General features: G+C 39.5%; 1 protein-coding gene across 3 annotated transcripts in view; it reads left to right on the top strand.

Annotated features, from left to right (window-relative positions):
* Positions 1-578: 578 nt before the first annotated feature.
* LOC109038010 (TAF5-like RNA polymerase II p300/CBP-associated factor-associated factor 65 kDa subunit 5L) overlaps positions 579-23,047 on the top strand; it is a 66,296-nt gene continuing 43,827 nt past the window's right edge. For 2 of the 3 annotated variants that reach the window (XM_072301398.1, XM_072301403.1), the window contains exons 1-7: positions 579-1,033; positions 3,085-3,242; positions 10,441-10,692; positions 11,898-11,988; positions 15,416-15,523; positions 16,833-16,957; positions 20,735-20,950. In XM_072301398.1, coding sequence (XP_072157499.1) covers positions 965-1,033; positions 3,085-3,242; positions 10,441-10,692; positions 11,898-11,988; positions 15,416-15,523; positions 16,833-16,957; positions 20,735-20,950 — 1,019 coding nt within the window. In that variant the 5' untranslated portion in view covers positions 579-964. Of the gene's footprint in view, positions 1,174-3,084; positions 3,243-10,440; positions 10,693-11,897; positions 11,989-15,415; positions 15,524-16,832; positions 16,958-20,734; positions 20,951-23,047 lie in introns of all 3 variants that reach the window. The other variant, XM_072301400.1, reaches the window with a different exon arrangement.

Here is a 23,047-nt window from a genome sequence, read left to right as displayed (position 1 = left end):
CATGCCGACCTTGGTAAACGGTCGTAGTGAAGATAGTTTTTTACCTAGAAGCAATGCTGCAAACTTTGCTACTAAATTCCCACCTTACATAGGAAACGAAAATATTTCAGAATTTCAAAATAAGCGTAAGATTGTTCAAAATTTGACTGAAACTGCGTAATTGCTGCGTAATTTGAAAATTTTTGCGTAATTTCTGCGTATTTTGACAATTTTTCCTGCGTAATGGCGTGCGTAATTGGGAAATTTTTCTGCGTAATGTTGCGTAATTTGCTGTCGGGGTTGCGTACGCAGAACGGTAACACCATAGAATAATAACTAGCTGACGCTATAAGAAGGGCCACGGCAACCTTTTCAATAGAACAGCGTTTTCAATGACCTTGAACGATCTCAGTTAACCATGTCATTGTTGTTAGTTATGAATCTCAGTTAACCATCCTCGGCGCAGCTCGTATTCTCTCGGCTCAGCTCGGTTCACCCGGTCTGTTGACCATTCCAAGGTCATTCGAAGGCCCGCTGTGGATTCATCCCCGTGGCGCTTCTTATAGCGAAGCTATTTGTTATTCTATGGTAACACTGGAGTGCAAAGTGTGGATTATTTGCGAAGCTCTTGATGCTCATTTTGTGTATATTTTGAAAAATTCGAACAGCTGAATGGCAGCACTGGCATTATCATCATATGAAATAAGAATACTTTAGTACATGATTCATTTACTACATTACATGATTTACGCTTATTACTGATAGCACATAAACAGTGTGTACATTTCTGTAACCCATCTCCGATGTTAGAGCATGTTAAGTCCCCTTGGAGTTGGGGAGCAACAAACTGAAAACCGGAAAGAAAGGAAATCGAAAGAAAAGAACCGCATGGTACCGGTTGACAGGTTGAGTTTTCTCCATCAAGCTTCTCAGTCTCGTAATAAGTTCACCTTGTCGTTGTCCCTAATTTCCTTTGGTTTTCCCAATGGAGCGACCAGGTCAAGATCGTGTCGCCAGAGCAGTTGTAGATTATCTAAATCGTCGCTACTACACAGTGAGTCCCTTTTTAACCCATTCAAGCAACCGCGCCAGCTATATTTTACTTTTAGGTGGATCACTCGTTTTTCCTCATCTGTGGGATTACAAATTTTCACGGAATGCCACTGAAGAGATAGCGTTTTACTATGGTTCAGTGTGAGTGCTGTTTCTGAAACATTCCATCTTGCGAAATCAGTAAAATTCAGAAGAGATCTCTGTCTGGCATCACTGATGTCGTTTTCAGCAGCCTGATTATTGAAATTTTGTGTTTATCAGATCGACATAGATGACATTGGTTAAAAGGCGGAGTGTGATTGGTTGGCTATGTCTCGTCGCTGCTTGATCGTGCCTTTGTCGGGTGGAACTCTCGACAAGTTAAAGGCACCTCTTAAGTTTCCAACAGTATGTCGTCCATTCCACCTGACAAAGGTACGATCAAGCAGCGACGAGACATAGCCAACCAATAACACTCCGCCTTTTAACCTATGTCATCTATGTCGATCTGACAAACACAAAATTTCAATAATCAGGCTGCTGGTTGTACTACAGAACATTTAAGTTTTTTATCTGTGTTCAAATAACAGTTGCATGCCTGTGAACATTTAGTGTAACATCATCTTACATACTGAATGTGTCGGGCAAGCACCAGTGTTCCGAACATGGAGTATAGTAGAATTTCTGTGTACTGGAGCGCCCATAAAGTCATTCTTTGAAGCTGTTTTGTCCCCTGCCTCTGAGGCTGGTGGGTGGCGACTGGAGATGCCGTATCCTCGGGGTCTGTGCCGGGGATGCACTCACAAAATATAGGTATAAAATTAATTTCATGAAAACTGGAAGTTTTGGACGCTTTTGCATTTTTTTTACTTTGGTGAACATAGGTTGTCAAAGTTTGTAGAAATAATCATCAAGTTAATTTTATGTAACTCAAAACTGCTTGCAGCCCACGATCCTTCCATAAGTAAGCCACCATGTTGAAATGGGATGCATGGATCACACTTTTGGAGAACAAGAGGCTAGGAATGTACCATTCAAGGATTGACTTTAGCGATATTCCAGTAAATTCTATCTCTACTGTACTTTATGGTTCTAAATAATTGTCTCCATCCTTCTCACACGCGTTGTTTGCCTATAGGTTCAAAAAGTTCTAAAATTTAAACTATTCATCTGGCCTCTGAAAGATCATGAACCAGGAAAAGAGTTGAAGACATCGCTTCAAAAATGGAATTTTTTTGTTGGAAGGACCGACAAGCCAAGAATAAGTTTCAAAAGCCCCTGTATGAATGTCCTGGAGACAATCGTAATCGCATCCTTTCCATCTTGCTATCTGTCATTTTGTCCTGAGCTCAGCGAAAGATTTTCATGAATTGATACTCCTGTATTGTTGTTTCTAGTTAAGTAGTTTACACTCACAAGACAGTTAAGTAGCACCTGAGAGTTCTGTTCTGTACCACAAGTGCGCTCCATGTCGGAGATAGATTAAAACAATTGGTGAACATTGTGCACCTGTTTAAGGCTTTTTTTATCCATGGAAGGCAATGAACTGGGTCATTCGGGAGGTCCAAGGGGTCCTGTTAGTGGTTCAAATCGCACTCAACTGACCCCAGAAGAACGTTCCAAGCATTCCTCTAGAATGTATAGAACGGGGTAACTGCAGTTCATCGCAATTCTCTGAGGGTTGAATAGAAATGAAGTCCTCACATGAGCTCCCCTGAGTTCAGAGATCTGTTGGTATTTTTACTTGGAAAACCGAACTAATCCAGAAAAGCAAAGGTCATTGCAATCAGCGCTAAAAAGCAACGCTAACAAAAGTATCTATTTCTAGTTTTTTGGTAAACTGACCTGTGCTAATCACTGCATGGATTCAAGAGATGGCCACATTATTTCATTAAAGAAGAGAACAAGAAATGTCTTTCTCCACAAAATCCAAACGTACACATTTCAAATTTTTCAAGTGTTTAATGTTTGGTAGTGAAGTTCGGAGGAGCTCCAACTTTGCTCTATAATTAATCGCTGGATTGCCTTGTCATAAATTTAACTACCTTCTTCCTCGCTTTTTTTGTGCTTCAGGATGCGGAGGACCTGAAAGATTTGGAAATTCATGCAAGCGTAACTGACAAGCAAATGGCTTTGTTTGCTAGTGCAGATAAAGATGCATCTAGGTTGAATTCTGTTGTGTTCAGCAGTGTCAGAAATGATGTTGTTCAAATGGATGATCAATTTTCCAAGTAAGACCTCAGCAGCGGATGGATTTTTCTCCCCCTAATTGCCATTATGCTGATAATTTAGCTCAAATGCTCTATCAATCTACATTTGAAATACCGGGTGTTCCAGAGCACACGTCCAGTATCTTTTTCTCAGAAACGGCCAGAAATTGAGCTTCGGGATGTAAAATTTCAGGGGTTAATCAACCCCCAAAAGAATTCAATGAAAATATTTTCAGCCCCCTAAAATCCCAATTTGGAAGGGTTTCAAAGGGGGTGTGCCCCCATTTTTTTAGGATCGAAAATAAGAACTTTTTGCTCTCTGCGCTCTAAACCCTCATTTTTCGAAGTTACAGGGCATTTTGGGGCATTTTCTTGGTAAAACTTTGGGGGCCACGACCCCCTGAAAATATTGAGGCTTTGGAGGGTTGTAAGTTGAAAATTTCAAATAAGAAGGGTATGTTTTTACTTGAGATTCGGATTCTATGCGAAAAATTGCGTAGGATTGGCGTGGCGTTTGGCCTATTTGCTCCATATTACTTAAGAGCCCAATTTCCTCCTAAGAAACCATGTATTGTTGGAGGAAAAAGGGACAGAAAAGAAAATTGGGGCACATAGGCCGAGTGCCACATCATTCCTACGCAATGTTTCGCGTAGAAAGCAAATCTGAAGTAAAAACATACCCTTGTCATTTGAAATTTTTGACTTACGGCCCTTCAAAGCCCCAAAATCTTGGGGGGTCGTCACCTCTATAATTTTGGATCAACAGGGGTCATGTGACACATTGATCAAAAGGGATTCATTTCTTCTCTCCGAAGACTCCTACTTAAATTTTGAAAACCCGATATTTTTAACGGGCTCAGTGTCTAATTGAAATTAGCTCAGAAAATGCCTCATATCTTCCGAAAATGGGGGTTTTGGGAAAAGAGAACAAAAAGGTCTTATTTTTGGCCGTAAAATTTAAATCAAAAGTCAAAACATACCCTTTCTCCTTGAAATGTGCGAGAAACGAGGGGCACTCCGCTTAAAAGCCCTCCCCAAAATGGGGTTTTGGGGAGCTGAATAATTTTCATTGATATCTTTGGGGCTGATTCACCTCTGAAAGTTTTCGTCCCGAAACTCAATTTTGAGCCGTTTCCTAGGAAAAGATAGTGGACGAGTGCTCTGGAATGCCCGGTATGTCTAATAGTAGGGCGGATAAGCATAACAATCGTGCATTTCTGGAAGAAAGCATGAAACTTTCAGGATATCATCTTTACCTTTAGAAGGTTCAATTTCGCAAGTGAGCCCAAAATTCTGAGGCCATGGGGGCCGGGGGGGCAGGGGGCCCTGATTTCGCTATGTTTTGCCGAATTTTCGCGTTGGATCATCGTGAGAACGCCGTTAACAATGTAAAATGTAATCAAAACTTGTGTAAACGTCATTAGTAGGTTCTCTCAAACAGTATCCTAAAATGGTATCACTGTCCGATCCCGGAGCACCCCTCAAAATGCCTAAAATTCAAAATGGCGCCCATAATAAGGCCTCCGGAATATCGATATTTTCACTTATGCATATCCTGTCATGTGAGGTATCATTTTCCATGTAATTTTGGTCGTACATTTCATTACTGAAGTCAAAAGAGTCCTCCGGTCAAAATTGGTGCCTCAAATCCAAGATGGTGGCCAAATTTTAAAGGCAGGAGGGTGCATTTTATCAAAGTTTTACGTGATAAGGCAAGTGATATGTCATTCCCTATGTAATTTTGGTCGTACATTTCATTACTGAAGTCAAAAGAGTCCTCCGGTCAAAATTGGTGCCTCAAATCCAAGATGGTGGCCAAATTTTAAAGGCAGGAGGGTGCATTTTTTCAAAGTTTTACGTGATAAGGCAAGTGATATGTCATTCCCTATGTAATTTTGGTCGTACATTTCATTACTGAAGTCAAAAGAGTCCTCCGGTCAAAATTGGTGCCTCAAATCCAAGATGGTGGCCAAATTTTAAAGGCAGGAGTGTGAATTTTTATGAGAAAAAAAATCACGTGAGATGACAAGTGAGGTATCAGTTTATACGCATTTTTAGTCAACAAAACGAATCTAAATGAAATGTAAAAAAAATCTTTTACACAAAAATGATACGAGATAATTAAGAGGGTGATCAGTTTGGCCGTCCACGGTAGGAATAATGTTAACAGGAGCATCTATAATGAGCTATTTTATTCATTTTTAAGCCCATATAATTTCTCAATAAAGATAAGGACATTTCACGCGACGCACCTGCCATACCCTCTCCAGTCAGTATATGAGAAAATCCTAATCAAAACATGCTGATTCACATTCCCAGTCAGGCTCTTCAGGATCTTCCTCCTACAGTTCTGTAAGTTTTTACAGTTGGAGTCTTCAGAACTTCTGCATGAGTCTAAGAACGAAAAGATTATTTTCTTGGTGGTACAGCATGGTGTCACTCCCTTTCTTACAATTACACCGGATAATTTTAAGCGGGGATTCCGGGAGCTGGAGGCAAGTCACTTAAAATAGGATGAAGCTCCTTGTTTTTATTCATCCATCCCCAAAGACAAGCATCCAGATCACTTCATCCCATCCACAGTTGAGTATAAAAGTAGCTCCTAAATTAATGTTACCTACTTCATTGCTGATGATATCGAGGGTACTTACTCTAATTGAATGAAGACTTTGAAAGCTGGAAATTTTTCCTTCGATATACGATGACGGAGGTCTTCGAAAGTCACATTTTTTTTGGCTACCATTGAGGAGTAATATTTCGACAGTGAAACAGCAAACGTGCGTATCTTGGTTGCAGGATTTCAAAATATTCGCTCCTATTTTATTTTTGGAAAGGGGACCAAACCAACATCATGAAATTTTTACAGAATATTCCTCACATAGAGAGTGAAAACAAGCAAAGTTTTCAAGAAATGACTCCAGTATTTTTCAATGAAGGAACAGAAGTATGACAAGAAGTCTGCAACACCGCAAACCGAAATAGTATTTAAGCAGTTTCACCATCGATTTACTCTTTTCCAGTTCTTTATACCCGTTCATGGTTTTGATTAGGTTCCAAGAACCTTTCTTTAGATTCTTGCAGGTAAGGATCAGATAAAAGCGTACAGAATAAAGTTGCTATTCCTATTTTATGGATGTGAGGGGTTGAATCGCAACCAATAAACGCATGCAAGAACAGCGATCATCTCGGATTTTGCGCGTTTAACATCACTTTGAAAACGCAAAGAAACATTGGTGTCTGCTCATCAATTTGATGGAACATAGGTTTGTGCAATGGATTCGTAAGTATGCCTATGCTTCGATCGCACTCGATGGAGTAGAGACCCACCAACTGAATCCGACTGAAAGTTTTCTAAATTATTTTCGGTACTTATTAATTGTTCATCCTCTGAGTCTAGGGCATCTGAAATTGAGTTCAGAGTTTTTGTGCAGTAATCAGCAAAACACCTCCTTATTAGTGGCTCATCATTTTTCACTTGTCAGCCATGATGGCAATCATCCTGATTATCTAGTTTCATGTTTGTGTACTTAAACAATATTTTTACATTTCATTTAGATTCGTTTTGTTGACTAAAAATGCGTATAAACTGATACCTCACTTGTCATCTCACGTGATTTTTTTTCTCATAAAAATTCATACTCCTGCCTTTCAAATTTGGCCGACATCTTAGACTTCGGGCACCAATTTTGACCGAGGGGCTTTTTTGACTTCAATAATGAAATGTACGACCAAAATTACATAGGAAACGACATATCACTTGCCTTATCATGTAAAAATTTGAAAAAATGCAACCTCCTGCCTTTAAAATTTGGCCACCATCTTGGATTTGAGGCACCAATTTTGACCGGAGGACTCTTTTGACTTCAGTAATGAAATGTACGACCAAAATTACATGGGGAATGACATATCACTTGCCTTATCACGTAAAACTTTGAAAAAATGCACCCTCCTGCTTTTAAAATTTGGCCACCATCTTGGATTTGAGGCACCAATTTTGACCGGAGGACTCTTTTGACTTCAGTAATGAAATGTACGACCAAAATTACATAGGTAATGACATATCACTTGCCTTATCACGTAAAAGTTTAAAAAATGCACCCTCCTGCCTTTCAAATCTGGACGCCATCTTGGATTGGGGGCACCAATTTTGACCGGGGGGTTGTTTTGACTTCAAATATGAAATCTGCGACCAAAATTACATGGAAAATGATACCTTACATGACAGGATATGCACAAGTGAAAATATCGATACTCCGGAGGCCTTATTATGGGCGCCATTTTGAATTTTAGGTATTTTGAGGGGTGCTCCGGGATCGGACAGTGATACCATTTTAGGATACTGTTTGAGAGAACCTACTGATGACGTTTACACAAGTTTTGATTACATTTTACATTGTTAACGGCGTTCTCACGATGATCCAACGCGAAAATTCGGCAAAACATAGCGAAATCAGGGCCCCTTGCCCCCCCGGCCCCCATGGCCTCAGAATTTTGGGCTCACTTGTGAAATTGAACCTTCTATAGGTAAAGATGATATCCTGAAAGTTTCATGCTTTCTTCCAGAAATGCACGATTCTGGGAACTTTTTCCCCTTATCCGCCCTACTATAATTTTCTCTGGCTCATTCCCTGTTTCAATCTAGATTCTTCAATTTTGCGCCCTTGAGCCAGTGAATCGTACAAACGAAAGAAAGTGTGAGAATTTGAAGAAAAATCGATTTAAATTGAACTTCCCTAAAAGTACTGTTGTAAATATGTTTTGATTGGAATATTCAGAACATTTCTGGTTCATGTCTCAGGAAAGTATGCTGGCATCTCTGTGTTTCTTTCTCAAAGTGTTTTTGAAAGTATGAATATTTGGGGTTTTTATGTAATTAAAATGGTTCTACAGGTGCTCTGTTTTCATCTGACCATGAAAAAAATCAAGTCGACTGTGGTATAGTATTGTAATAAATGTGTGTGTGTGTTAAAGAACAAAACTATGCAACACAGAAAGATTTGGTGGTGGTGTTGTGAAGAGAGGAAATCGTGTGTAATAAAAAATGAAACGTTTGAAAACTGAGCAGAACTCTTGCATGTTGACGAAACCTTAGTTTAATGCACCTCAAAGATGCAAGGCGATCGGAAGTTTCTTCTTTGAAAAAAATTTTAATTAGATTTTGGTTCGTTACTAAGTTTTCCTCAAGGTTCAGGGAGTTTTCTTCTTTTTAATGACAGCCATGAAATGAATTTCAGTGGTATGGAGAAAACTTCTCTTTTGGAAATAATATGGAATACTTAGATTTGAAAAGTCTTGTGAGTACATTGACAAATTGCTAAACCTTCCAGCATATGGCAAAACTTTTGAGTAAACTTGAGGAGCTTGGTGGACAAGGCACATAAGTGCAGTTTTTTCTATTTGAAGATAAATATGTTTCAAGTTTCAAAATAACACGGATCCTTATGGCGAAAAAAATTTCCAACCAACTTTTTAACGAAAAGAGGGCTATAAGCCGTAGATACGACCAAGAACTATGGTTTTTTCGGAGTCTCTTCATTTATTTCACCAGAATAGGGCGTGAACATCGTATAAAGCTTCATTTAATGAAGACTTTCGGTTTTTTTTACATATGACAATCAATATTTCAATAACCTTCTCTGCCAGAATCTAAGCTCATTAGGTGCTCCAGCTTTGGAAATTGCAAATCGACGGCATAAATCCGCAATCACATATCTCGTTTGCAGTGTCTGAAAATCTCCGCCTCTACGCTGTTTGTTTAAAGGAGAACAAATTGACATTATTCCTTGAAGTTTTTGCAGAATTTTCTTCTGACAGAGAAGAAAAATCACGGCAGTTTTAAAGAATTGCCGTTGAATAGTTTTCATTTCAAAAATAAAGAATGACAGGCAGTCTGCGTCGTCGCAAATCAACTTATGTGATTGCCGACTCACACCGTCGAAATGCTGATCCGACAAATCCTTGAGTGCATGGGTATCGTTATCATCACGCTTTATTTCATGGCAAATAAACTAAGCATAGTCGATAAAGGGCGTCTATGGGGTAGGAAAGAGGGATATGAGTAGTAGATACGATGTTTTTTGTTACTTTATTGAGCAAGAAAGTGGAGTGGTTGCGTGAACTGCACCGCTCCGGAAAACGCCTTCTGAGACGGTAACTTTGGCAACGCCGGGGTACCGTCTCGTTACGCTCTGAGGACAAGCTTGACGCATGAAATTTTAGAATTTTGAATTTACTATTATTTGGAAGGATATACTTACCTTAAAGAATTGCTGAGTTACAGTTACAAGCAAAAAACCATTACAAAACGAAATTTTGAAAATATTGCCGGTTTTTGAGAACCTTGCAGTGAGCGTAATTTTCACCAGAAAAATTTCAGACCGGGTTAAAAATAACCGCAATTTGAACAAATTTTAAGTAAGATCCACGCACCTGATCATGGAGGCAACGGTTTTTGCGATAATAGCCGAAAAACTAAAGAAAATAACCGATTTTTGACCGTTTTTTCGATTTTGGGTTTGGCGGGGGGAGGGGGTTGGAGGGGTTCTCATAGTTTGTCGAGAAGAAAAATTTGGATTCTCGTTTAGGAATCTCTACAGATGAGAACCCAGGTGAGAAAAGAAAGTTCCGCTCTCAAAGCGTGCGATAGTAGCACAACAACGAGAGAAAATAATTTTGACAGTTTTTTCGATTTTGGGGAGGTTCTCGGAGGGGTTCCCATAATTTATCGAAAAGGGCAAATTTGGACGCTCGTTTAGGATCGGCTATAGATGAGTAATTAGATGAGGAAGAAAGTTCTGCTCTCAAAACCGCATTAAAATCCCGAAATGACTGGACTATAAACGGATACCGGACGTTTTCGCATATTTTTTGAGGTGCAACCCCCTAAATGAGGACGAAAATCTTAAAAACAGGTCAAATCCGTCTACTTACAGATGCACCTACTCTCGAAGATGACGTTGAGCCAAAAAAGTAAAAATCCAAGAAAATGGACATCGGATGTTTTTGCATACATCGATTCAATCATAATTTTTGGAATTTCTCGGCTTTGATTTCCTCGCGAAAAGGTGTGGACCCAGCACCATTACTCCACCATGCTAACTTAACTTATGCTTTATGTAGCTATAACCCAATTTAACTGCTGCTTTGAAAAAAAAAAAAAAAAAAAAAAAAAAAAAAATTACACTTACCTTATGCTAACTGTCTGATCTCTCCGTTTTAGGTTCCAAGCATGGCTTTCAGAGGTAACTGATCCTGAATGCAAGATAGAGTTGTCAGCTTTTCTGTTTCCTTTATTATGCCATCTGTATATTGATTCACTAAGAAATGGAGCAACTGATGCAAATTCAAGCATGTTTAAGAAGCATGAGACTGTCTTGAAATCATTCAAAGAAAATGAAGAATTGTTAGGAGCCTTAAAGGAGTTAACATCAATTCAAGATATTGATAATAGTACTGTCATTAACACATTCAGGTAAGAATTTAAACGTTTTAAGCTGAAGAACCTTGAGCTGTCTTTTCTGGGTACTCGTCAGGTATCTGTTTTGAGAGGTGATTAAAAAAATCAGTGTCCGAGAGCTATTTCACTGTCTTGAGCAAGAGAGTCATACCCCCCTATGTTATTCCCATGTTTCAGTTTCCAGGCTAGAATTTTGGATTTATTGAAGGGGGAGAGAACTTATTCCAATAGTAATTTCAGAATAATATGAAGATGAAAATGAGAGTAAGGAAACGGAACTCTTGGGCAAAATGCAAATGCGCTCTTATGGAGAGCATCCTGTGCATGTAGACTGAAACAATGCGAGTGGTACGCTCCAGATTTTTAGAAACTAAGGAAGCTATACTCCTCGACTTCTTCACGGTCTAACTCTTCAAAGCACTTTGCGCCCCAGACTTTGTGTGTTACTAGTTACTCTGTTACTTTTATACTGAAAAAAGCGTGATGAGCATTTGCTATCTCACCAAAATCAAATAATTGCTAACTTAACAAATATAATTGCTAATTTACGAGGGGCGTTCAATAAGTAAGTATCCCCCCCTCTCTAAAATCCATTAAAATGGACCAATTTTAAAAAACTTGGGCTCAAAATCTTTCTTAGGATATTTTGAGTTCAACGAAACAAACCGCAACAAAATCGGACCATGTGCGGCCGAACGCGAGCCGTTTGAACGTCCCGAGGTGCTCGACGCTCCCGCCGAATCCGCGAGGATTTGAAGTCCGCTACAGGAGAAGAGCTTCTCTGCCAAAGCCTTAGTCGTTCATCACTGACGAAAAAGCAAAGAAATGTTTGTAGAATTAGGGGCTTACCTCACTTCTCCACATAACCAGCTCGATCCAAGCAAGTCTGATACTGAGACTAAGACTAAGAGAACAGCTTTTGGATGCCTCGTGCGTGGAAGTCTTTCAGCTAACCGCGGATGAAAGAGTGGACGGCTTGTTTGACCTCTTCCACTGATTCAAAATTAACTCCTCCGAGTTCAGATTTCAGATACGATAATAAATAGCAAACCAGACCACCATTTATTCCCGTTCCTGAATGTTACAAAATGAGGAGTTGCTATCCCACCAGTATTGAATTTCTAGCCTAGCAAACTAAGTTGCAAACCTTATATTGCTACTGTTGCTTGATTTTCGTGAATGTTAATATTTTTCATCTATTATTTTCACTCTTTTTTCAGATCTTGCAAGTATGAAATCAAACTGTCACCTAAATCATTAAATATTTTGCGAAAATACCTAACAAACCATGGCCATGTGGTTCTTTTACAGGTATGGAGTCGGTCTAAAGATTGTACTCATAAGAAACTCTGTATGTCTCAGAGAATTCTTTAACCTTGAATTTAAATCACATTGCCATTCTTATTATAACATGAATAAAAGTAGTGGCACTTTAGTTCGTGTCAATGAATCCTGCATTACTGACTTTCATTTTGACAATGGAAAATTTGGACCTATTTTTTTTTTTTTTTTTTTTTCAATCCACTTTTTGGAAGTAGGGGATGCATTGACCTCACAGGAATTTTAATGTATTTTCCGAAAGAAATACACTTGCGTTCTCCCTTGATGTGAGACGTAGATCAAAGACCATGTAATGAGCATCGATCATGGGTTGTAAATTATGAATATGCATGTCGTTCGAATTCATGTTTATATATTTACGGCTCTGTTGAAGGGAAGTTATATGAAAAGTAAATGGTCGTCTCCGATCTCTTCGGCATCTTCAAATAGGGTAAAAATACTATTTTTTTAACCAAAAATCGAAATGTGTTGTTCGAGCTCCGCGAAAAATAAATCGACTTTTAAGTTTTTTCTCAAAAAAATCAGGAAATTGAAGAGGTTTCCATTTTTTCAGGGACAAATCTTATCGCAAAGTAGAATCCGATTATACCTTTAAAAAGCTCTTCCTTTTAGCTTTTTAGCAGTCTACAGTTTTTGCTATTTGGAGCAACTGGCCGCCTATAAACTTAATTTCACTGCAATCATATCAAGGAATTTTCCGCCCTCCCTGGCGGAAAAAACTTAAAAGTCAATTTATTTTTCACGGAGCTCGAACAGCACATTTCGATTTTTGGCTAAAAACAGTATTTTTACCCTACTTGAAGATGCCGAAGAGATCGGAGATGACCATTCACTTTTCATGTAACTTCCCCTTCAACGGAGCTGTGTATATGTTTGTGTGTGGGTGTGTGTGTGTGTGCGTGTGTGTGTGAGGGTGCGTGTGTGTGTGTGTGTGTGTGTGGGTGTGTGGGTGGGTGTGTGGGTGTGCGCGTGTGTGTATTTATGCATGTATTGCCGACTCATCATCTTTTTTCAAATTTTTCCTGGGTTATATTTCCCTCTCTTTAAAAGTTTTCCGGGTGAAACTTAACTTTTTGCAATGTAAAATCATTTCTGCAAAAAAGAAAAAGAAAACTGAGATGGAAGTATTAGATTTTGATTCTTAGGGACCGGTACTAGAAGGAGATCCAATTTTGTGGTCGCGATAGCTGGCACAAATTTTTAGATTGTCCTCTGGAATTTATACAGGAGGAAGATCTTACCTACTTAGTACTAAACTGATATTGCATTTGAGCAAAATCGACCAAGCTATCCAAAAATTGCAAGCTTTGAAAGTTTTAGTTGGGGTGGTGAGTGGCATGAGGGGAGCGGGCAAGAACTTTCTGGACAAATCGTTCGTTGCGCAGTGGGTCAAAGGCATATGAGGACATAAACGTAACAAAAGCGGTCGCTGACATCCGCCATTTTTAGGGCAAACGCTTTTTTCGAAATCTAGAGCCTCCAAGAAAGCCTGTGCAAAGTTTCAGACTTCCAGCGCAATTTTTCAGCGAGATATGAACTGAAAACCTTGTTATTTGTAAAAATAGCGGATGTGAGAATCCACTGTTTTCTCCGGCCGGCGCGGTAGACACTGTGGAGATTCGAACCCACTTGCGATAACTGCCTGCCCACCGGCCATGGGCTGTAGCTGATACTCAAATTATACGTATCGGGACCGTCTCGCCAGAATTGTTGAATTTTTAACTGATTTTAGAATTTGTTCCTTGTTTTTGTTGTAAAAGTTACAAACGGTTTAGTTTCTTGCTCAATTTTGTTAAATGACTCAGCATTGACTTACTTTTGGTTCATTTAAATCGTTTTACCAGCCTTAAGCACTAGCCACACTGAGCCGTCGCCGTCCGTTCCGTCGCGGCTCCGTCGACGGGCGTCCGTCAGCTGTACGGCTCCTGGACGAAACTTAGCGCACACTGCTCCGGTGCGATCCGGCTAGCTCTAGGATGCAGTTGAAGTTGATGACTCAACGGCTATTCTTAAAAACTGCCGTGATTTTTCTCCTCTGTGCAAAAAAAATTATGCGAAAACTTCAAGGAATGATGTCGATTTGTTTTTCTTTAAAAAAATCAAATAAGAGCGGAGATTTTCAAACATCGCAAACGAGATACATGGTTGCGGACTTATTTTACACTGTCGTATTGTCTTTCAAATAGTATGAATGCGAGTATGATGAAATTCAAATTACCTGATGCTCTTAGAGCTTTACCGATGGCTTCCTATGAATTTTTGATTTTCTTCTGATCAAAATGTGCCGCATCCTGCGGATCGTAGAGGTGAGGGAAAGCCCTCACTTTCTCAATTAGAACTTCGTCCTCCATTATTAGTGAACACCGTAGACAGAATACAAACAGAATAGGAAAACAAATTTATCTTTATTTAAATCACAACACAGCGCGGTGAAAGAGCGTGCGCAGTGCATGAGCGATCAAAACAAAACTGGAGATCGGCATCCGTCTTCCGTCTCCGATCTTGCTCGAAAAGCAAGATTGCTCTATCCGTCAGCGCACGGCTCGGCAGCCAGACGGCGCCGCATCGAGCCGGAACGCGTGAGTACGCGCCCGCTCATTCATTTCCACGAAAAGCAAAGTCAAACGGCAGGAGACGGATGAAACCGAGCCGCGACGGAACGGACGGCTCAGTATGGCTAGTGCTTTACCCTTCCTGAAGACTTTGTCTCATGCATAAAAAAGTGTTTTCAGTAAAAATAGCGGATGTCACATTTTTTTCAAATTACTGTTACTCCTTCAATTTTTCACTTACATAGACATAAAACGTGTGTTTTTTACCGGAAGAGTTGCTCTTCATGAAAATCTTTACAAGAATCCTCTCCGTTCTACGGGCGGAAAAGTGCAAAGCTTCAAAAACTTAAAACGCGATTTTCTCACAATGTGAAAACTTTACATCCGCTATTGTTACAGATAAGTCCTCATATACATTATGGTTAAGTGCCCTGTTGCCCTGTTGTTGTCAGAGGGTCTCTGAAATAAAGGTTCTGAACGATCATATTAGTGGAAGTGGGTGGTTGATATGGACACAGGATGTAAGTAATCCATGAGAGATATAATAGTTAATCAATCATTTTCCCCCCTAGTCTGTAACAACCACCCGCTTCAACCAATTAGATTGTTCCATTTGTCTTCCTTGTCCATCACTTTGTCTATAAATGTCAATAATCAGCCTGCCGTATACATAAGATAACTTTGTCGAAACTAGGCTGGCCTTGGCTAGTCTACTATGTTGCAGGTGACTTTGGAAACACTAATTTTCCAGTCTTAACTAGTTTTACCGAAATTTTAAGCTGATTTCACTTCTTTTAAGTGGGTTATTGTAGTAACACTTCCTTTGTATTATTTTTCCACCTCAGGTAATACAGATGTGGTTTGATATCAAAACAATTCCAGACAAAGTTCTCAGGCCTGAATGTGAAGAAGAAATATCCAGTGCCTCCTCCTTGGAAACTAATTTTATCTATGTGTGTAAAAGTTTTCATAAATTCATGAACTTTCTTACAAGACATTATATATATATATATATATATATATATATATATATATAATATATATATATATATAAAAAGTAAAAGTGAATCTAACGTAGCCCAAAATAAATACACTGAAAACACATCTGGGGAAAGAAGGCTTACACATTCAAAATTAAAACCGAGATGTTTCGTCCAAACTCTTGGACATTTTCAATCGATAAAATAAAGGTTAAAATACAGTCATCTCTCAGACCGGAGTAGCAAGGCTTTGACTGGTGATTATGTAATCACGGAGCCGGTAAACAGACTAAGAGATAATTAGAGGGATCTCTCTTCACACACACTAGTTGGACTTGTGTGGCTGGAAAAACTGATGGTAGGCAACACTAAGTTTTTCAACATCAGCCCGATAGTTACAAGTTCTATTGCTGTTCTTTATAATGCATATCATTTCCAATAAGGTTCTGGCGTAGTCATTGGACTCACTACCTAAAACTTTGGTGTTTTCAAAATCAAAAGAATGACCGTTGTTATTTTCGTGCTGATGAAGCGCCGTTACTTCTTTTTTATCATATTTGTGGTCATTAAGTCTTTTGGACGATTGCTGTTTTGTTTGGCCAATGTAGATAGAATTGCAATTTAATCAATCTATTTGATAAACGACACAAGAGAGTTGTTGGGTAAGCCTTTTTGATTTTAAAGGGGACCAAAGGAATGAAAGATTGTTGTAGTTGGTGCTCACTACAGTAAAATTAAATGTCCAAGAGTTTGGACGAAACGTCTCGGTTTTAATTTTGAATGTGTAAGCCTTCTTTCCCCAGATGTGTTTTTAGTATATATGTATATATATGTATGTATATATATATATATCAAATTTTATCTCTATTACATACTTAAATTCCAAAACAAGACCCTGTTAGCATAATTTTAGTAATCAATCATTTCATCAATTGAGTTATTTACCGGAAAAACCTAATCCTACCTAACTATTCAGAAAATGAGTATGACTTAAAACAGGGTCGCCACAATCATGGGATACCAGAAAATGTCAGGGAAAATGACGAAAACGTCAAGGAAAAATTGTTAAATCACCTGTTTGCTGTCTAGAACGAGTTTGACTTCTCAAACAACAAAGTTCGCTAAAAACTATTTCAAATTATGTCTCTTTAACTATCTGAAATATGCGCTATTGTCAGTTGATTTCACCAAAACATGTCAGGGAAATCAAGGAACTTCATTTTCTAAATTCTGTTCCAACCCTGTTAAAAATTTCATTTCATCTCCCTTTCATCATTTTTAGGACTTGGCAGGATTTTCAAATGAAGATAAAGAAATGACTGATCTTTTGGACACAATAAAAGCATTCAGTGATGGGCCTCCTGTTCCTCAACCTATGCTGTTATACTCCATTAATAATGCAAACGAGTAAGTATTTATTCACAAGTTTTAGCAACTCCCTACTTAAATATTTCATTCAGCAGAAACTCAGCAGTTCAATTTAGGTTGAAAAATTTGATGGGCTTGAGATGCTTGATAAGAAGTTTTAAAACAGAGTCCCTTTATACCCAGAGTTAAGACAACTCGATTATCAGCTGACTGGCAGCCGGCTTTGGCTGGCCATGGAGACACAAACGAGTGCACCCAAACGAACGATATTGAGGGTTAAGGATCAGGAATCCTGCGATGTCTGTCATACAAAAACAACAACATCAACGAATTGATCAATTAAAAAGAAAATGAGATTGGTTTGTGAATAATTTCTTCATCTATTTTCATTTTGGACCGATGGAAATAACAATTTACTCTTGATAAACCACAATTAAGTAATATTTTCATTATTTTTGTTCACATTCGAGTCACCGTCATCTTGGTGCACTCATTTGTGACTCCATGAGCGAGAACCAATGAGAATTGGATTTTTTTTTTTGGCCACTTTCAGCCCAACCAAAAGTGAGTTGTCGTAACTCTGGGTATGTAGGGACTCTATTTTAAAATAGTGTTTCATGTTACTACTACTAACAAATCATTCTTATAGTGCCTCTGTGCACTCTTTGACACCCAACCTCCTCTGATAGCGATCCTGCCAGAGCTCCTCCGGCAGATCACATCTCCTCATTTCCTGCGTTATTCCCTCGGTCCACGATTTGGCAGGGCGCCCTTTATGTTTTCTACCAGGGGGGATCCAATCCAGAACCCCTTTAGGCAACATATCATCTAGCATTCGTTGCACATGCCTGTACCAGACTAGGTTTCGTGAAAATGTCATGAACTTTGTTGTTTTTGTCGGCCATGATTTCCCGTGCCCTTTCATTCTGAATGTGATCCTTCCTTGACATGGGGGTTCTGGCAACGGCGCTAGAAGCGTTAACACCTACACCCGCGTCGCTTCGTATTTTTTACATTTGTTCGCATTATTCCTGGTCCTCTAAAATTGCAACTTATAATGAGCTTGCTTTAACAAGCTAATGCTTGTTCCACACTTTATTAACTCCGCTGGTATTCCTCCCGGTTCGAGCGTCTTGCGATTCCTCAACCCTTGATGGCCTTCTTGACATCCTCATACGTAACATGCAAAGAGTCATTATCCCCTGGTTCTTCATTTGCTGTACTCTCTCCCTGAAACTCCCTGAACTTCTCATCCAACTGTTTCCGATACAAACCCTTGACACTCTCCTGCTGCAGGCTATCGATGTTATACTTGACTTGCCGAACCACAACCTCCTGCTTCCATTGCTGTAGATTAGGTTCACCATGATCATATTTGACAGGGAAAGCTATTTCAACCTTCAAGAAGTAATTGACACTACTACAAGGAACTCCTCGGCATACTTTGACTTGTTGCACCTTCATACTTGTTGTTTGCCTTGTTATTGCATAATCGATAATCGATCTTAGCCCCTGTGTTGGTTGGACCTAGGTGAACTTATGTATGTCACGATGCTGGAAGAACCCATTAAGAATTCTCAACTCATTTTTGTCGTAAAGATCAATGGTATGGTTCCCGTCATTCAACGGTCTCTCTTTTCCAAAAGGTCCAACCTTTTTGGAACTTCACCGATGTCCAGTCCTACCGTTTAAATCACCTATGGCAATAACCTCCCTCATGTCTCCAATCTTCAATATTTCATTGTTCAGCTGTTCAAAAAACTGATCTTTAGCGCCGACAGATGCATCATCGTTAACACCGTATACGCCAAGCACAGTTATCTTGTGGCCATGTAAATTAAGGCTCATACGTATTATTCGCTGATCAATGGCTTTCCAGCTATACATTTCTTCAATCTTTTGCGAACCAGAATCGCCACTCCCTGGTGAGCCCACTAATCTTTATTCACCCCTCTGTTGAACAAGTCATATTCTTTCCAATCCTTGTCCCTTCTTTTTGGTCTCAGTCAAAACGGTTAAATCCACTCCCTTGTTTCTTAATCCTGATACAACCTCTACTTGTTTATTGTAAATGCCGCGGACATTCCACATCCCGAATTCCAGCATTGGTTTGTGTAATTTGTGTCGATTACTCCGATTTTTCTGCTGGGCATCAAAACAGCAACTGTTGGATTTTTTAATATTTACTTTTTTATGGGGAACGAGGAGTTAACTCGATACCCTAACCCACAACCTGGTGGGCCAGAATTTGATTTCAAAGTAATTTCTCCTAGACAGGTTGCTTTCACTTTAGCTCAGAGCCCCGTCTGCCCATTCCCTTTAAGACAGGGACTACCAGCTAGGGTCTGCAGGATTGCCAAACCTGAGACTGAACAGTCCCCCATACGTACCATGTTCGTATGTGTTTCATTAGGGTGCGGCTTATTTTCGTCATGTCGGAAAATCGACGAGGTCCGGGTGGCAATCGGTGCTATCTATGGAAATAATAGGCTGTATTAAATTTGAGCCAATTTGAAGCTTTTTTAGCGGATGCTCAAAGGGATCAAAACTACGGGGCAAAATTACATTGGTTTAAATGGGCGGAAAAACGTCTGATCTGCGAAAATACGCTTTTTGGATCTAAAATGCGCTCCAATGAAGAAAATCTGACCACCTCTCAGAGAGGCATCTAGGGGCCCATTCGAAACGAGAAAATCACACTTTTGATCCATGATTGGGGACAGGGGGGTCACGGCGTAGCCGGTTTTGACTCGCTGCGCCCGCAGCTAAGTGATCGCTTTTAAGACATTCTGATCGAACTCAAAATAAGTGTTCCGAAGTAAAAGAGGCAAATGTATCCCACAGCTTGATGAGAATTTAATGTATAATGGTTGTTTTAGCCCTTGAGAGCTACACTTGGCCCTTTACAATGTTGCCTTCCATACTATTTCTCGAGCCTGGAACGAAATTGGTGTATATATTTTATCTTGCACTTGAGTGATCCTCCTACCCACACCCATGGGTCAAAAGTGTGATTCTCTCGTTTCAAATGGGCTCCTAGATGCCTCTCTGAGAGCTGGTTAGGTTTTCTTCATTTGAGCGCAATTTAGATCCAAAAAGCGTATTTTCGCAGATCAGGCGTTTCTCTGCCCATTTAAACCAATGTCATTTTGCCCCGTAGTTTTGATCCCTTTGAGCATCAGCTAAAAAAGCTTCAAATTGGCTCAAATTTAATACAGCCTATTATTTCCATAGATAGCACCGATTGCCACCCGGACCTTGTCAATTTTCCGACATGACGAAAATTAGCCGCACCCTGGTGTTTCATGTTTCATCTTGTATGTTATGAGGTACTCATTGAGTCAGTTGCCCCAGGGTTAAACAGTCAGACTACTGGAGCATGTTCTTGAGTCTCCTCCAAAAGCATGGAAGTAAGAAACTTTATAAAATTAAGCTATTTTCAAATCCTTGGGGCATGTTTCCTCCTACCAAACTTCAAAGCTGTCTTTATAAATCTGGAACTTCGCCAATCTCAGGAAAAAATGTGTAACTTTTCACATCTTCAAAAAACATCTACCACTGAATGTCAGTCTCCTTTAATTTAGGGATCAAATAATTTCTCCAATTTCAGTCTGCGCCTCCTTTTCCCTTTGATTAGTGCATACTATATTGGTTAATATTCAGTCAGTATGTAAGTTTTATTGTCTTTTAGACCCTAAAAGTGAGAGTTGGTTCTGGAAGCTGATCCTGTGATTCCATGTTAGTCATGAAGGATTGCTTTTTGTGCACTCCTAAACAGTTTTAATTTCATGTGTTTTTCTTCTCTAATGTTTTCAGATTAATTTACCGCGCCAAAGTTTCAAATTCAGTCAATTTGTTGGCAGCAGGTTGTGCAGACTCCAGCATTCGCTTATGGAGCCTAAATCAAACAAATTTTTCCAAAAATCGTTCCCGGAGTGTTTCTAAGGCAATGTTATGCAGTGATAATAGTATTAATAGCTTTCCTGAAAAAATAAAACCATGGCTCAAATGTAATGGTAATCTCAATAATTGGTAAGATCGCAAATTTTCTTCCTTTTTTTTTGTCTAAAAAAACTCTCCAATCCTTTTTAAGGACATGAACTGCCTATTATGTGCTGCTGTCATACTTGAATGACTTTTAAGTCATGCGTCTAGGCCGGAAAAAATGATGATGGAAAGAAAGCCCATGGGGTGGCCAAGAAGTCCTGAAACTCCTCTTGGTAATGCAGTGTTTCATTATCCCTGTAGTTAGACTCACTTATCCTACTTCCCTTGAGAGGAAGTATGTATACTAAAGATAACTTAATCAGCTTGTACATAAAATGTATGCATTTACCCTTGTTTGTAAAATTGGATTATATGAGTTTTCAGTCGTCATATTTTAACTATTTTCATCAGAGGTGATTGTTATCCAATTTTTCTATTAATTGAGTTTTGAGCAAAAATATATGAAATGATTATAGTTGTCATAGGATGGTTTGAAGTGCCACCATCTCAGCATGAATCTTGAAAATATTTTGTCTCCCTGTAATTGAACAGGCATTAGGCTTTTTGTTCAACCCTTTTAAAGAGTTTATTGTATTTCCAACTTTCAGAAATCTGACCATCTCACCTGTGAAAACAGTTTACTCTAATGTGACACGAGCTACCCGAAAATTTCAGCTTGATCCGACGATTGTGATCAGTGCTGCCTCTGACTTAAACTCATTTGGCGAGAGCTGAGAACTGTAAGAGGCCTTAAGTCTTGCCACCAACCCTCGTGTAAAAGAACTATTAAAGAAAGCAAAACGCGGGTTGCATCAGCTTTGAGATCATTTTAATAGTTTTCCAACTCAACATTGTGGAGCTCTTTTGGTCAAAAATACACTGAGTTATAGTGATTTTTAGGGGTCATGTTCATGTAACCCCTGGAAATATTGAGACACTGGATGCGAAAAGGGCACCTCTCGATTGTGGTGTTTCAGATTCTCCGCTGCTAATTAATCCCTTGAAGGAGGATCTAATGCATGATTTTTCCAGAATTCTTTCCACAGAGAATTGTAAAATCATAAGGAATATTCAGTAAAATTTTTAGTGAAATGGATGCATTCACTTTCCTTACAATGAATGAAATATCAGAGGAGACTCTGAAACACTGCAACCGAGAAGTGCCCTTTTCGCATCCAGCGCCTCAATTGTACATCTTTTTCAAGACAAGAACTAAAAAGCCAAATGGGCTTTTAAGTTCCATCAAAGTAAAATGTTAGCAGCGGATAGTATTTTCAAGTCTTACAAACATTTAAAAGACTATTAAGTAAGAAACAATTGGCATTCAAAGAATGTTAGATGCTGCATGAAGATTATGCAAGTCTGCTACGTTGAATTTAACAAAAGAATCATGGCAAAACAAGGGATCATTTTGATTCGCCCTCCGCCCTCTGTATCGATTGGGCCCAGCTCCCTGTCTGTGATGGTGCCTGATGCAGGCGCTCCTTTTACACCACTCCTAATCAGGCCTTGGCCTCAACACCCATACAGATAAAATAGCCTTTCTGCTACTCCTACCTCCGTTTTTCCTCTTCTTTTTTGTCACTTTCTTCTAGGAACAGACTCTTTCAGTGGCGATACAGGCATATTCCATTAATTGTTAGGACCTTTCCCCACCATTCTATCACTAAGAGATTTTCTGCCACTGCAAGATGATAGCTCAATCCAACACAACTCCTGTTCTCTCTTGGTAGGTGTAGGAAAGTTGTGTGCTTCAGGCCCAGTGCGGCTTTACTAACAAGGGGAGTCTACGAAGTGACATCCTGGGATTGGGTTCATTTTGCTTGTACATGAAGAAGAGACAAATCTAAGGTTGACGTATTTTTTTTTTAGCCGCCACCTCCCAACCGTTCTCGAGATATCGATTTTTAAAGTTACGATTTTTGCACGTTTCCGCGCGGAGTTCCGGCGAGTCAACTGAGCGCCGGCAAGCTGCACGAAGCCCGTTTCTTATCAGCGCTGCAGACCGGCCGACGTTATCAACTGCTCCGTGGCCGAGTGGTAGAGTGTTCGCCTACCGTTCCATCGATCGCGGGTTCGAGTCCCGCTTCGTACCATAGCTTTTGGGGTCCGCCGCAATGCATTTTTACAAGTTTCCTTTAC

Source organism: Bemisia tabaci, chromosome 1 (genome assembly GCF_918797505.1).
Source record: "Bemisia tabaci chromosome 1, PGI_BMITA_v3".
NCBI lineage: Eukaryota > Metazoa > Arthropoda > Insecta > Hemiptera > Aleyrodidae > Bemisia > Bemisia tabaci.
The sequence above is the reverse complement of the archived record's forward strand: the minus strand, read 5'-3'. Positions and strand labels throughout refer to the sequence as shown.